This window comes from Ammospiza caudacuta, chromosome 13, assembly GCF_027887145.1.
Source record: "Ammospiza caudacuta isolate bAmmCau1 chromosome 13, bAmmCau1.pri, whole genome shotgun sequence".
Lineage (NCBI taxonomy): Eukaryota > Metazoa > Chordata > Aves > Passeriformes > Passerellidae > Ammospiza > Ammospiza caudacuta.
Genome location: NC_080605.1, coordinates 14,214,107 through 14,229,390, shown reverse-complemented (window position 1 = coordinate 14,229,390; position 15,284 = coordinate 14,214,107). Strand labels below are relative to the sequence as shown.

The 15,284-nt window shown below is 56.1% G+C and overlaps 3 protein-coding genes across 4 annotated transcripts in view; 1 reads left to right on the top strand and 2 right to left on the bottom strand.

The window, feature by feature from the left end:
- CFDP1 (craniofacial development protein 1) overlaps positions 1-1,501 on the bottom strand; it is a 59,079-nt gene extending 57,578 nt beyond the window's left edge. The window contains exons 1-3 of the mRNA XM_058813612.1: positions 1,374-1,501; positions 1,200-1,308; positions 271-502 (exon numbers count right to left, since the gene is read on the bottom strand). Of these exons, the coding sequence (XP_058669595.1) occupies positions 271-502; positions 1,200-1,308; positions 1,374-1,452 (420 nt within the window). The 5' untranslated portion in view covers positions 1,453-1,501. The remainder of the gene's footprint in view (positions 1-270; positions 503-1,199; positions 1,309-1,373) is intronic.
- A 312-nt stretch (positions 1,502-1,813) lies between these two features.
- On the top strand, positions 1,814-5,863 carry TMEM170A (transmembrane protein 170A). Its single transcript, XM_058813523.1, has 3 exons — positions 1,814-1,937; positions 2,026-2,196; positions 2,735-5,863. The coding sequence occupies exons 1-3, from the start codon at positions 1,814-1,816 to the stop codon at positions 2,863-2,865; spliced, it is 426 nt and encodes a 141-aa protein (XP_058669506.1). The 3' UTR covers positions 2,866-5,863.
- Positions 5,864-6,411: 548 nt separating this feature from the next.
- Positions 6,412-14,796, bottom strand: SLC12A3 (solute carrier family 12 member 3). 2 transcript variants are annotated; one of them, XM_058813346.1, is made up of 26 exons: positions 14,503-14,796; positions 14,092-14,250; positions 13,790-13,865; positions 13,565-13,660; positions 13,280-13,419; positions 12,974-13,084; positions 12,673-12,784; positions 12,377-12,507; positions 12,040-12,124; positions 11,578-11,732; positions 11,163-11,270; positions 10,803-10,926; positions 10,601-10,702; positions 10,349-10,504; positions 10,172-10,271; positions 9,645-9,756; positions 8,955-9,095; positions 8,667-8,773; positions 8,445-8,527; positions 8,195-8,263; positions 7,917-8,018; positions 7,627-7,738; positions 7,253-7,339; positions 7,027-7,162; positions 6,850-6,917; positions 6,412-6,560 (listed from the first exon to the last, which is right to left on the bottom strand). In XM_058813346.1, the coding sequence occupies exons 1-26, from the start codon at positions 14,794-14,796 to the stop codon at positions 6,419-6,421; spliced, it is 3,108 nt and encodes a 1,035-aa protein (XP_058669329.1). In that variant the 3' UTR covers positions 6,412-6,418. The 2 variants fall into 2 exon arrangements, with proteins under 2 accessions (XP_058669329.1, XP_058669330.1); XM_058813347.1 differs by having other exon boundaries at positions 7,027-7,126.
- Between the last annotated feature and the right edge of the window lie 488 nt (positions 14,797-15,284).

Genomic DNA, 15,284 nt, shown 5'->3' with positions numbered 1-15,284 from the left:
ATCCAGGCCCAGGAAGGGAAGCCAGCAGGGCTCTGTAGGACACTCCAAGATGCTGACAGCTCCAAAAGCAGCACCACCTTCACATTTGGAAGGAAACCAGCACCTTGCAGCCTGTCCCTTCAGGGGATGTGCTGAAAGCAGAGGGAGCAGGGGCACCCCCAGCCTCTCCCAGCTCTGCCCAACACCTGACACCAGCCAGGACCAAGGGAGAATGCTCTAACCTCCAGGCCCTTCCCACCCTCCCTGAGTACAGGCCCAGGTCCCCCTTACCTTCTTGATTTGTGTCCCTTGTGTGGCAGCCACAGCTTTGGGCTTCTGTCCTACATCACTGAGGAAACTGGCCCAAAGAGCATCCTCTTTCTTTTTTTCTTCTTCTTCTTTTCTTCTTTTTATTTGCTCTACATCATCCACTTCCTCCTCTTTCTGCTCCTCTCCATTCTGCTGGGCCTTTTCTTCCTCTTTCTCATCTGCCTCTAACAAGAGACCTCCTTTCTTCCTCTTCCTGAAAGCAGATGCCAAAAAAGAAGAAAAAAAACGTATATGGAGCTGCTGCAACACTATTCCAGAGATTAACTGCAAGCTTGGGTGAAGCAACATAATATTTCATATTTTTACTAACACATCCAATTTGAGAGGCTCTCTCTTAACCTTGGAGTGTATGTATTTTATTTAAAGATGCTGCTGCTCAGAAAATACAGTGGGACTGATGCAGGCAGTGCCCCTGAAGTGAACTGGCCCCTTTGCATGCATTTCTGGGAGTATATAATGTGCTGAAACACTGGTACAGGCTGGCCAGTGGCTGCCCCATCCCTGGAGGTGTTCAGTGGTTGGATGGAGCTTTGAGTGACCTGGTCTAGGGGGAGGTGTCCCTGCCCATGGCAGGGGTGGAACAAGGTGGTCTTTAAGGTCCCTTCCAACCCAAACCATTCCAGGGTCCTGTGGCTCTGGGATAATGCAGTAGCCAGGAGGGGAGGAGAACCTGGGCTGGATAGAAACCAACCTCAACTAAAGTCTGTATATGTTTATATCAACGTGACAAACCCCGTCTGTGCGTGCCTTGCGCTGAAGAACGCTAATATAAACAACTCCTGCTGGGGAGGCTTTTCAGACACGTTGTCTGTCGGGCCGAACTTCTCCGCTCCTGCCCCTACCCCGGACCGCAGCGCGGCGTTTCCCGTTCTCCGTTCCCAGGGCCGTACCTGCTGCCGGGCCGCCGGGGGCTCCTCCTGCCGCGGGCCGGCCGCGGGCTGCCCGCCGGCTCCTCCTCCCGCACCAGCTCGCTCTCATCATCCTCGCTGTACTCCGCACCTGCAAGCACACACCGTGAGCGCCGGGGGCGCCGGCAGCGCCGCCTCCCGCCCGCCGCCACTCACCCGAGGGCACGTAATCGTCATCGTCGGCCGAGGAGTACAGCTCCAGCTCCTGCTCCTGCTCCGACTCCGAGCCCGACATGCTGCGGCCCGGCCCGGCCCGGCCCCGCCGCCTCGCTGCTCCCGCCCGCGCCGCCCAGAGCGCCGCCGCCGCCCGCGGGCGCCCCCTGGCGGGCAGGAAGAACGGCCGCGCCTCCGGGGCGGCGCCGCGCGCGGGGAGCAGAGACGAGAGTCCGCCAGCGGGCCAGAGCGTCCCGCCGGCACTCCCAGCGTTCCTTGCGGCCCACAGCCGTTCCCATGGCAGCGCGGGGTCGGGGCGGGGCCCGTCTGCCCGGAGACCAGCGCTGATTGGCGAAAAGCCATGTCTATCATCTTACAGCGCTTCCCATTGGCTGCGGTGGGCGGAAGGGGCGGTGGCGGATGGCGGCGGGGCGGGTGCGGGGATGGACGGCGGCGAAGCGGGCGGCGGTGGCGGGGGGCTCCTGCAGCAGATCCTCAGCCTTCGCCTCGTGCCCCGCGTGGGCAATGGCACCACCACCTATTCCAGCCCGCTCTCCACTTTCCCAGGTACCTCCCTGCCCGGAGCGGCCTCCGCCCGCCGGGGCCGCTGGAGGCCTGCGGGCCGCGGGCCGCCCTCACACCGTTCTCTCCGCAGAGATGTGGTACGGCGTCTTCCTGTGGGCAGTCGTCTCCTCCCTTGCCTTCCACGTCCCGGCCGCGCTGCTTGCGCTCTTCACGCTCCGGCACCACAAGTACGGCCGGTTCATGTCCGTGAGCGTGCTGCTGATGGGCATCGTGGGACCCATCACCGCCGGCACCCTCACAAGTACGGCAGGGCCGGGGGCTGCGGGGATCACAGGTTAACTTCGGGAGCGCGGGGCATGGTCCGCGGGATGGAGATTTCCCTTCTGGCTTTATTTCCCCCTTGCCGCACGTTTGAAAGGGTTGGACCCCGTGTCGGGCATACCAGACGTGCCCAGCGGGTGCAGAGCCAAGGGGCTTTCACATTTCTGAGCGCCTGGAGGAAAATCTCTCCGAAGTTTGGTGTCAGTGCCCAGACCTGGGTAATGTTTGCAGCCTGTGGGATCGTGTGACAAAGGTGTGTCCCAAACCACCCCAGCCCCCACAGCTGCTGGAGGCCCAGCGGAGTTTCAGCACCAGTTCTCCCATTGCCACCAGCACGCTCTGGTTCCTGGCTGAGGTTTGTCAGCCATCCCCAGCCCAGCGTTCCTGCCTGCTGGTGAGCAGGGAGAGGTTCAGACCCTGCTGTTCTCTGTCCCAGCCTCACATCCTGAGGCTCCCCCTCATCCCTGTGCACAGCAGCTGTCTCACATTCATGTCTTGGCTTTTCCCCCTCTCCACAGGTGCTGCCATTGCTGGAGTTTACAGAGCTGCAGGGAAAAAAATGATTCCCTTTGAGGCGCTCATTTTTGGCGTGGGCCAGACCTTCTGTGTGGTGGTGGTTTCCTTCCTGCGCATCCTGGCCACTCTGTAGCTCCTCTGGAGAGCACAAACCAGAGGGGGAGCACAGGACCTGCTGCCTCAGAACAAAGCACAGGGAGCACAGCTCCAGCCTTGTGTTTCTTCTGCTGATTTAAGGAATTGGGACGGCTCGCTCTTGCCTCCAGCCTGGCTTGAAATTTTTAAATTGTGAATTTTGTTACTTTTTGGTAACATTAAGTGCCAAGTGAAGCTTTATTTCTCTGGAGGGTAGGAAGATGGCTCCCAGAGGAGGAGACCCAGGTACCTGTCACCAGTGATGGACTGTGGTAACAGGACATGACTAAAATGGGGCACCAGGTGTGCTGGGGCAGGAACAGGACCAGAGTGACATTGTGTCCTCAGAGCTCACTCACCACTTTGTTGCTTGGTTTTCAGTGAACCTGAAGCTCTTTTAATGCCAGTTTTTAAATTAAAAAATTGTTTTCTTTCTGGCCCAAACTTCTTAATACCAGGTGATAGCCATAGTGGATTTGGGAGCAGCAAAAGGAAAACTCGTTTTAGATGGATGAGAGTGCAGATTTGTGTCTGGGAGCTCTGGCTGTGAATGCTGCACAGGGGAAACGACTGGTATAAAAGAGATTTTGTGAATTTTATTACAGCAAAGCTCTTCTGGCCCTGTGAATGTTTTGCCCAGAGGCAAAGCAGAGTGGAATGGGCACTCCAGAAAGCCCAGGTGTGCACAGCTCTCCTCAGGCTTTGAAGGAGACTTATGTTTTCAAAGACCCCTGTTCTCCTTTGACTTGCTGGGGCTGTTCATGTTGGTGTGCTGGAGCTGGGTCCCTGCTCTGGTCTGGAAGTGGCACTTTTATCCAGCTTGGATAAAATCCCTGCTGCTGCTGAGAGCTGCCTGGCCAGGCTGGGCTGTGACTGGGTGTCCCCAGTGCAGGGACTGTGCCACGCTTTCAGCATCCAGCCCACAGTGTGCCAGGGCTGGGAGAGCTGCAGGGCTCCTGGCAGGAGCCTGGCTGGTTCCTGTGTCCATGTGAACACAAATCAACCCTTCTGCACAGGCAGCACTGTCTCCTCATGAAGTGTTTGAGTTTGTTTTGCTTTTAAGTGACTTTTAACTAATTGGTAGCTCTGCATTGTGCCCGAGTTGTGCTGCATGGCTGGGGCACTTGAGCAGCTCACTGGGTGCTTCCTGGGGCTGGGTTCTTGGGGAAGCTGAGGTTGAATTCCAGGATGTGGCTGGGCAGGGCAGGCACCCCCAGGGGTTTGCTGTGCTCTGTGTGTGTGCCCAGCTCACACGTGTGGGCTGCAGAGGGAAGCACTGTCTGTGTGCAGCCTTTCAGGGACAGTTCCCATCTGTGTGTTCATTGAATTCCTCTGGTTTCCAAATCAGTCCCTTTGGTACCTGCAGCATTTCCTAGGGCCATTTATCTGCCATCTCCTCAGTGCTGGAATGACTGGAGGTGGCACTTAGTGCCATGGTCTGGATGATGAGTTGGTGACCAGTCAAAGATTGGACTGGATCTTAGAGAGCTTTTCTAAACTAAATTGATTCTGTACCCTTCAGCAGGGTACTGTGTTTATCATGGAAAAGGGTTTCTCTGTGCACTGACTCCTCAGGAGTGGTCTGTCAATGGTAGGAGGTGTTTTGCAGGAGCTACTAACTGAGATTACTCTAAATTTTAGCCTACGTTAATTCAGGGAGTATAGATGCACAGTTTAGGAAATAATTTAATGTGAATCCCTCTGCTTAGGTGGGTGAGGTCCAAGTGGTGTAACATACACTAAATCCTGGATCTGTGGAGAGCCCTGAGTGCTGTGCTGCTTGCAGAGAGCCAGTCTTCCTGCCAGGGCAGAAACAATGAAAAAGAAGGAATAAGCTTTCTTTCTTTTCCCCCTTCCCACTTCGGGTTTCAGCATGTGTACAGAGTGCACAGTTTAATTTACAGGAGTTTTCCTGTGTTTTCCTGGATGGATTAAAAGTATCTCATGGAATTTGAATAGGGTGGGTCTGGCTTTACCTTTCAGGTGACAGCAGACACCAATGTCCTGAGCAGCTGCTGTGCTCTCCTTCACCCTGGACTGGTGCCTGGCACCACTCAATAGCCATTAAGCTGATTGCAACTGAGAAAGCACTTTATCCATGTGCCCCATGCACAGCAAGAGGAGGTTTCCTTGCAGGAACAGGGCTGAGGGGTGCAGGACACAAATGGGGCTGTTGCAGAGCTCAGAACAAGTGAAAACTGCTCAGCAAAGTCACTCAGTGCTGGGTGAACTGAAAACCTCCCATTTTCTGTCTCTTGGGATCTCTGGGAGTCTCTCTTGAGGGGGTTCTGGTTTACTTGAAGAGTTGGCAGCTTGACCCTGTTTGGAGTGTTTGGAGCTGGCAATGTCTCTCTATACCTGGATGCTGTGAAATTTTCAGGGAATTCTTGCATAAAAGGTGAACAATCAATCAGCTGATTTGTCTGGACACATGAGCACAGGAGGCAAGTTCTTTGTGTCACCTTGGTGCTCACAGAGCATCCTGCACTCTGCTGGCAACCTCCCTCTCCAGTAAAACCAGAGCTAAACAGAAAGGAGGAGTAGCCTTGAGCTGAAGCACTGGTGGCAGTTTCCTCCTCTCATTGCTTTGGCCTTCCCTTTCCATTCCTTTATTCCAAGTGAGCCGTGTGGAGGAATCCCTTCAATTTTCATCAGGTATTGGTAGACTTTGCTCAGTCAAACTTGTCAAAAACTGCAAAGAGCTGGCAAAAACATCAACACTGAGGTGTCCTGGGCTCAGCAGTGCTGTGAGCCTCTGCTGGGGAGCCCAGCCTGTGTGCTGGTTAAGGAAACACCTTCTGGAGAAGCTGCCCTGGAGGAACACCGACACATGCTGAGGCTCCCTGTGTGTGACATCCCCTCTGCCCCCACCTGGCTTCCTCTTGCACACACCTGCAGCTGTCATGAACAAATCTTTGTACGATTGAAAATCTGTACATTTTATTTTTCTACTGACACTCCTAATCCTGGTGGTGATTATCAGTAAATTCTGTAACTCTTGTGGTGAATCAGTGTTGTGTGTTTCTTCTGCAGCATGACAAGGGTTCTGCTTTAGCAAATGAGCTGCACTCCTGCTTTGCTTGGAGCCATCTGCACCAGAATTGTCCTGGTTCTGCTGGTAAATGTTGTCTGCATAGGAGCTGGACCTGCACCTGCAGCCAGGCACCACAATCTGAGGTGACCTCTCACTGCTGCTCAATTGTTGGGGACAGGCTTAGCTGTTGTCCCTGTCCCTGAGGGGCCATGCTGGGGCCCTGCAGCCCCTAGGCTTGGTGCTGACCTGCTCCCAGTCCCTGGGGCTGTTCCACCCTGGGCCAGTGGCTTTGCTGGGCCAGCATTCAGTCCCTGCACAGCACGTGGCCTCTCCTGGGCGTGCAGGTGCAGGAGCCCACAGCTCCCCTGCCTGGCTCTGGCTAAACCCTGCACTGCAGGGCCAGCATTGCTGTTTATGGATGTACAACCTACAGAGCCTGAGATGGGGCAAACAAACATTTGTAAGAGGGTGGCAGCTGAAAAATTCACACCCCAAGTCATCAGGAATGCAGGAGGCTTTATTGGCAGTAAAAGGTCAACACGTTCTCTTGGTTTCCTCGTGTGAGGATGATGGGGGGTCTCAGGTCCTGAGACAGGGTCTCCAGCCAGGCCATGTACAGGGAGCTGGGGCAGCGGCCCTTCCTGCCGATGGGCGGAGTGCTGCAGACAGCGGGGAGGGGCGTGAGGCAGGGCCGGCACCGAGCCCGACACAGCCCCGTCAGTCCAGTGCAGGTTAATTCCCTAAAAAGGGCCAACACCACATCCTCCCACCCGACAGGACCCCAGCTGGAGCCCGTGGTGTCTTCCAAGGGTTTTCCCTGTGGTGCAGCACTCTCACCAGAGAATCAGGGTGTCCGTGCAGGACCTCCCCACCCAGGGAGGGGTGAACATCCCGAGGGATGATTCCCATGGGGCAAGAAACAGGCGTGAGGGCATTACTGGCACTTACATGGCTATGAGTGCTGCATCCCGTGAGTAATCCCGCAAAATCTCATTCAGCCTCACTTGTCGGAGTGACTGTGGAGCAAAGAGCATCGAGAAACACAAAATAATGGTTTCCAGAAAGACTAAATTTGTCTAAAAAGCAGGAGACCCTTTGCAGGATCTCCCCTGGCACTGGTCCTACCTTGGCTCTGTTTTTATCGACCTCCTCATCAGAAATCTTCCAAGGACAGCCCTGTCTCATCTCGTTCACTGTGGCCTCGTCTTTGAAACCATCGTTCAGCCTGAAGGGAGCGATGAGTTCATCAAATCGCTTGATGCTGCAACACAAGCAGACAGTGCCAAGGAAGAGGGTCTGGGCAGGTTTGGGGGCACTGTGGGGGCACGGGGAAGGGAAGGGGAGTGGTTACTGCTCTGGCCGGGGTTTCTGGTTGATGTCAGGGAGGATGTGGACCTCATGGAAGCCGAGGCGGAACTTGCTCAGTAGAGAGACAATCCTAATGGAGAGAAAAGGACAGATTTCCCCAAAGTTAGCAGGGAATGGTAGCTCTGACCGGGACCTGCCACAGCAGAGAACCCTGCTGCTGGCGTCAGTTTGCACTTTGGGTTTTCCCACTCTGCAGCCACATTGATTTCCAGAGAAATGAGGCAAAGCAGCCAGGTCAGAGCTCACAGATCCCATTATGGCAAAGCTGGGAGGGCTCAGCAGGATGGGAAGCAGCTTGTGTCACCACCCACAGGACAGTGACAGTGGACAAGAGCTGCAGTGGCCACCAGCACTTACGCCTTCCTCTCCTCGTCCATCCTGTTGATCTGCCCGCCGACAAACACCCGGATTTTGCACTTTCCCCAGCGCTTCTTGCGCCCCAGCAGGTAGGGGATGAGCAGCGTGAGACCTGGCCCCAGAACACCCGGTGGGAATGCAGCAGTGAGCCCCAGGCTCACCAGTGCTTCCTTCCTTGGTGCCAAGGGCCAGGGATGTCCTGGCACCATTTGGCAGGACTGAGCTCTCCTAGGCACCACAGTGGAGGTGCTGGGCTCACATTATCTGGACAGATGGAAGGTGAAGGTTACCTCCATCATCAAAGAGCCAGTAAATGTCAATGGTCTTCTTGCCCTGCTTGCTCTGGAAGATGGTGCTTGCCTGCTGCTCACTGGCCAAGGTGGTGGGGTCTGCTGCTAGGGCAAGAGGGTCCTGGTATCAGCAAAGGGCACCACCAGCCACAGATTAAAGGCATCACTTCTTCCTGGTCCCAGTCCTGCTCCCCAGGGCTTGAAACCCCCACCTCGCCTGCAAAATAATCCTCAGAGCTGGGGATGCTCCGGGGGATCACAAGGCAGGACCAACCTACCTGTGCCTGGGGCTGCTCTGCTGCCAGTGCCATTCTCGGGGTGCTCTGCTGCCTCGAACGTGAGGTTAACTGAGGAGGGAGGAGAGGAGCAAGGGCAGCACAGCAGTGCCTCACTGTCCCCATCCCTTTGATCCCAGCACAGGAGTGATGTCCTGCCAGCACTGTGGCCTTTGTCTGGGGACATGGTGCTGGCTGGCACACCCCACAGCTCCATGTCTCTGTGCATCCCTGGCCAACCAAAGCCACCTACCATGTGCCTGCAGCACTCGGGAAACGTTCAGCCCTTCCTTCATCCGCATTACGCACACGCCGTACTTGAAATCGAATGCGTCGCTGGAAGGAGGGAAGAGAGGGAGTTAATGGAGGGTGCACTGTCAGCCCAGCTGGACCCTGAGCACGTGACTGCAGCTGTCAGTGGGCCACCACCAGCTGCCAGTGTCCCCAAGAGGTGGAGGAGCCAGTGTGGCCGTACTGCAGGATGCCCACGTAGTCCTCCAGGCTCTGGGGAGATGCCGTCCGCCAGTTCCTCTTGTAGCCCAGCACTAAGATGTTAGGTCTCATCTTCCCGAGGCCAGCAGCCTATGGATAGATGTCCCCATGAGACCCTTCTGCAGGGACAGACGGACACAGGTGGTGTCCGTCCACTCCATGGGGGAGCAACACAGGGGGGTGCCTGGAGATCGTGGAGGGAGGTCAGAACTCCCCCAGGATGTGACAAAGAGGAGGGACCCTGCTGCTGGAAGGCCAGTGATGGCTGTACCTGGATGAGCATTTGGACACCACTTCTCAGATCCTCAGCCACCACATCTGTGTAGAAAGCCTTGATCTTCCTCTTCATTAGCCACTTAGTGTGGCCATCTGCCATCAGCCAGGACTCCGGCATCTTCTGCTTCCGTGGGCCCTGCAGGAATCAGGAGCAGGAGCTCAGGCAGCCCCTTCCAACTGATGGTCTTGCCACCAAGGACTTCTAGCTCCTCTCTTCCCAAATCATTGGTAAGAGGTGGATGTAACCACTGCACACATGGGAGGTCGTAATCACAGCCAAGAAAACCAGTGAATCCAGGGAGTCAACAGCCAGTGCACACAATCCCAACAGTCCTGTGGGTGCAGATGAGCTGGTTCTTACTGCACCCAATTGCTCTGGAGTCTGCAGGGCTGCAGGACCCCCCTGTGGTCTGAGCAACTACTTCATCCTTCCAAATCTTCTGCAATTAATTGGCAAAGAGAAGCCATAAGCCCACAGGGACATCGTGATGCTTCACCAATATTGCTTAATAACTCAGAGGGGCTTCCAGTTGACACATTTCATCATCCAGCAGCACACAAGTGGGCACATTTCAACCTCCACCCTGTGAGCCCACCAGGATGCAACCAGATTCCCCAGCCCTCCACCCACTGGTGGCCAGAGCCCCCAGGACAAGGAACCAACCAGCTCCTGCAGGTGACTCACAATCAGCACGTTGCCACAGAGCATCAGGCTGAGGTTCTTGGTGAAGGTCCCCACAAAATCCACCAGTGCAGGGCGGAAGTTGGGTGGGCCAGTCAGCACCAGGCACTGTGGTCTGCAGGCAGGGGGAAAAGGGAGTGAGGAATAGTAATTTGGAGGCATCCAGCCCTTTTGGAATGAGCCATGTTTCTTCTCCCATGCTTGGCCAGTGGCAGCCATAGGGAGCATCTTTAGAATGAGAAAACATGTGACCTGAGGCTCCAGTTTCACTCTTTGGTCTTTTTATATCAGATGAGACCAATGTGTCTGTGTCTGTCTGGTACAGGGAGGGCAGGGTTTGCCCGGATTTCTACCGTACATGGCACACACATGGGATTTTAAAGAGACACATTTTGCTGTAGCTCCTGGTTACTGAGGGTGGTGGTGAGGGTGTGGCCATGGGCATGATGCCTCCCTGGGTTTAAAGGAGGCTGGAGCTGGCTCTTTATCCCATTCCCTCCATGCCCATCACTGCAATGAGCTGCCCTTGCCTGTAGTTCTTGATGTGCTCATCCACTTCGCTCAGCCCCACTGAGTAGTTGAGGGCCATGTTGTAGGAGCTGGCTTGCATGGAGGAGCCCCAGTTGACATCTGCATGAGGAGGATGGATTAGCAACAGGGCCAGACACCTTCTGGAGCATCACCAGTGCCAGGTTACTACCACCCACCTGGCTTTTTGTAGAGGACATATCCCAGGAGGAAGATGACGATGCCGAAGGCAATGAGGGCTGCCCACCAGGTCAGCAGGAACATGATCACCACTGAGACAGCAGCTCCAAAGAGTGCAGCCCACTTGCTGTAATACCGAAAGGAGGGTCGCCAGCCTGCACGCAAACACACACACACAGAGAGCCGCTGCCGGGAGGGGGAGCCGCACCGGGAGCCGCCGCCGCAGGGCACGGCTGGCGGGCACAGCCCACCTGGGGAGTTGGTGATGGAGGCGTGGAAGCAGCTGAAGTTGATGAGGGCGTAGGAGCAGAGGAAGAAGTTGGAGATGATGGGGGCGATGGCATTGAGCTCGGCTGTGGGAAGGGGAGAAAGAGAGCGAGCTGTCAGTGGTGGGGACAGAGCCACCCTGCTGGTGGCAGGCTGCAGGAGGGTACTGGGGCAGCAAGCACCCACCGATGAGGATAAAGCCAACAGCAATGACATAGGTGAGCATGTAGCCACGGATGGGCTCGCTGTTCCTCCCATAGCCCTTCCCAAAGAAGCCAATGAGAGGATAGAGCTGGTCCTTGCAGAGACACTGCAAAGAGAGACACAGTGGGGATAGCAGGCTGTGCCAGGGACACGAGATGCGCAGTGCCATGGTGGCTCCAGTATCCCTAAGAGCAAGGGCCAAACTGGAGCCATGCCCTGTGTTGGCACCAGCATCCTCCTTGCCCCAGGGCTGCTCATGGATGCAGAGCCCTGCACCAAGGAGCATCACCCACTGCTGAGCTCAGGGAGAGGAGCTGGGGTATGCAGACACCACCCCCTCACCTGGAAGACTTTGGGGGCTGAGACAAGGCAGGCCAATGCTGAGGAGAGGGTAGCACCAAAGATTCCTGCTGTAATGAGGGGGCCAAATCCAGACACCATGCTCATGCTCTGCATGAAAACCAGGGGATCAGGAACCCCAGCATCTCCGGTGCACCAACCTCCACCCCAACCCTGAGGGATTTCCAGCCCTAGGCCCCATCCTGCTGCATTTCCTTTAACATTATCCAGGCAGCAAAGTCCAGCCACATCCAAAAGCCCACCACCTAGTGCCTTCCTGTTAAAAAATGGCTGTTTCAAGAGCATGGGTGCCCCCAGGATGGCAGGGAAGTGCCAGGCATGCAGCTGCCTGGGAAAGCCATCCATTGCAGCACAGACCTGAGCAGGAACAGGGGCTGGCCATGGTTCTGAGCAGTACCTGGTAGTAGTTGCTGAGCCCATATCGGCAGCTCTGCTGTTGGGCACAGGCAGTGAAGTTCCAGCCGAAGCTGCAGGCCAGCCCCTCACAGCCTGGAGAACCCACGGCCACGCTGTCGTTCAGGCTGCCTGAGGCGTCTCGGACCACACAGGCACCTGGGGGACACACAGGGCCAGAGCAGGGCTGGAACCTCTCCATGGTTTCAGGAAGCCCAGCCCCACATCCCATTGCCTGTGACAACTCCCAGGTCCCTGCCATGGGGCTTTGAGCAATGCCAGGAGCTCCACTGCCCACCCAAGATGACTTTGCCCCATGTGGGGGTAACAAGGTCCGGCACCTGTGGCACTCACACTGGGATATCAGTGCCAGTGTCCACAGCTTGCTCCTGGCTCCTACACACCTGCATCCTCCCAGGCCACCCATTTAGGGTAGGGGCCAGCCCACCCACCCAGCCCCACTTACCAATGGTAGCAGAAAGCACCAGGTAGGACATCGTGGTCCAGAAGATAGCCATCAAGGTGCCCTTGGGGATGGCCATGGCAGGATCCTGCCCAAGGGAGTTGCAGAGATATGTAAGACAGCTTTCCAGCAGCAGTGCTAATGTAGGCAGCTTATTTGTGGCTGCTGTACAGGAGGAATTTTAATTCACTGTATCACAAAGCCACAGAGCATCTCCTGGCTGAGCCCAAAGTTTCCATAAGAAATAAAGTCCAAAGGTTGGATCAAAATGAAAGCCCCAGGGAAAAAAGGACTTGAGCCCTGAGAAACACTGGCTCAGGCAGCAAGAGTCACAACCCACCTTCAGGTCACCTGAAATGTTGGCCCCAGCCAGGATGCCGGTTGCGGATGGGAAGAAGATGGAAAACAAGCCAAAGAAGGAGCCCTCAGGTCCACGCCAGTTGGGCACAAAGTTCTGAGCAAAGATATCAGCTGGGGAGGAAGCAAAGGAGAAGCATTTAAGGCCTCTTGGCTACTTTTTTCCTGGCTAAAGCACATTAGCACTAGCTTGGTGCTCTCCCCAAACTGCAGCAAAGAGCCAGGCTGCAGAGATGCACTTGGACCTGCTGAGTGCAACCCCAGTCTGGGTGGACCCACCTCGGTAGCTGAAGAAGCCCTTTGCTTGCTTCTCAGCAGTGGCTGGGATCACTGTCCCCACCAGGTAGTTAATGAAGGAAACCAAGATGACCAGGAAGAACAGTATCTGTGCCTGCCAGACCAGAAAGAGCCAGCTGAAGAACTGGGCATTGGGGCACAGAAAGAGTGAAGAATGTATTTGGAGAAATCCATGCCTGTTTTTGGGGAGCTACAGGCATCCTCTGCTCCTCAGATGCCTGGTGGCCAGCAGGGACAGCTCTTATCAGCCCAGGAGAAAAATGTGAGCAGGAGAGAGGGTTACCTTGGCCTCCCATTCCATGCCAGCCAGGGAGATGCCCAGCAACACCGTCACAGTGATGACCCCAATGATTCGGATGTCATTGGTGGGGTCTACGATGAGGGAATTGTGCTCCTGAGGAAAGGGAACTATTTACAACATGGAAATAACCCTCTTCCTTACCAAACCACTGTTTTTTCTGAGTTTTAGCAGCCACTGTTTGATTATCAGTAGTCCAATGCAAATATTGATAATCAACACAGGTTGTACAAAGAGAAAGTGAGGATGGAGGGGTAGGGGGGACATTGGGACCCAGAGCTGCTCTCTTACCTGCAGCAGGTCCCGGACAGTTTCAGCAAAGCCCACTGTGTGCATGGCCACGGCCACGGCGTTTGCAAAGGCAAAGATCAGCCCGATGGAGCCGCCCAGCTCTGGCCCCAGGCTCCGTGAGATCAGGAAGTAGGTGCCTCCTGAGGCAGGGAACACCCATGGCATTACTGCTTCCCCCAGGTTTTGGGGTTCCCCTGCACCTCACAGCCCATGCCAGGAGCTCACATCCATGGGGCAGCCCCAGGATAAAGAGACCCCTGGAGTGGCTGGGAAGGAACACACTACCTGACTTCACTTTGCCATTGGTGGATATGGCAGAGATGGACAAGCCGGTTATGGTGGTCACTGTCACAGACATGAGGATGATAAGCCATGTCAGGGCTGTGGGGAAAGGGCATTGCTTCACTGCTGTATCCCCCAGCCTTCCCTAGAGTCCCACCAACCTCCAGATGTCTGGGTGATGATGGGCCCAGTGCCACTGTCCAGCCCACAGTGAACCACAGCACCCACCGATTCCTGCCTGGGCGGTGATCCAGGGCAAGCGCAAGTAGAGGATAACTCCCCAAATGTTCAGCATGCAGCGGATCTGAGGGGGACAGAGGGGACCTGGCCATCAGGGCATTGGCACCTAGGGATGGCCAAACCATGCCAGCTCTGCTGCTCCTCAGAGAAAACCACCCCACCGAGGAGGGCAGGGAATTGCTCAAAGCACATGTGCTTGCAAAAATACAGACATTGGGGAAAAATGCAACAAGGGTAAAATGCTTACGAGGGAGGGCAGGAGGATGCTCATGGGGGATGGTCACACTCACCATGACGCCCTTCACCCAGCCAAAGCGGACAGGTTCTGGCTCGGAGTCTCTGCCTGGCTCCCCTTCTGCCTCCTCCAGCCCAGCCTCCGGCCCGGCCTCTGGCAGCCCATTGCTGTGCTGCACGTCCGACACTGGCGTGCAAAGGCGGCTCGGGTCAGGCTGTGGGACGAGGGGAAGGCAGGTGAGGGTGGACTTCAGGCAGCTGTCCCTGGAGGCAATGCTCTGGCTGAGCACACAGCTGGATCCTCTGGCTTCTCTCAGGGCCTTCTTGGGAATATGCAGTTAGCATAGCACCAGTAATGGCACCAAGATGCAGGGGACAGAGTGACCCACGACAGGCACTTTGCAGGGACCAGCAGCATGGCCAGGGGATGCCAGAGATGTTATGGGTACAGCCAAGCCCCCTGTTACCTTGAGGATGGAGTGCAGGTCAGCCAGCGAGGGCCTGCCCTTCCTGGGGTCGCCCACGCCCTTGCTGTTGGCGTAGTGCTCGTAGGCTGGCACCACATCCACTGTGTTGTAGCCGAAGGTCCTGGTGTAGAGGGTGCTGCTGGACAGCTGGGTGGGCTGGGCGCTGTCACAGCTGGACCCCTCGGTGGGTGTGTAGGGACCCCGGCCCGCCTCCTCCATGCCCAGGAGGGTGCTGATGGTGAAGCGGCCGCTGCAGCGGGCTGGGGACACATCTGGGATGGGCAGCTCGGCCATTGCCCCTGCCCAGCAGCCTGCCAGGTGAGGACAGGGTGGAGAGGGGCTTGCCGGCTTTATACCGCACAAAACCGGAGTGAGGTGACCGGCACACACCCACCACTGATGCTAATAGAGGAAAGGAATCAGCCTGAACCACCTCGAGCTGGTCAGGGGGAAAAAAATAGCTGGAAGGGATACCAAAACCACCATAATGGGCATCACTGCCTCCCAGCGCTCGATGGGGCCAGCGATAACGGATTTGAGATTAAGTCCCAAGGACAGATCAGCAGAGAAATGCAGTGCTGAGTTTGCCTCCGGCCCCAACCCAGGAACATTCAGTTCACAGGGATTTATTATGGAAAAAGGGAGCAAGACTCCCACGCACCCTCACCCTTCCCTGGGATACTGCCCCAGACCTGTCAGATCTCATAAATCATCCTGGCTGGTCTCCAAGGTGCCACCTGTGGCACTGAGCTGGGCCGGATGTGGGGAGGGGAACAGGGCCT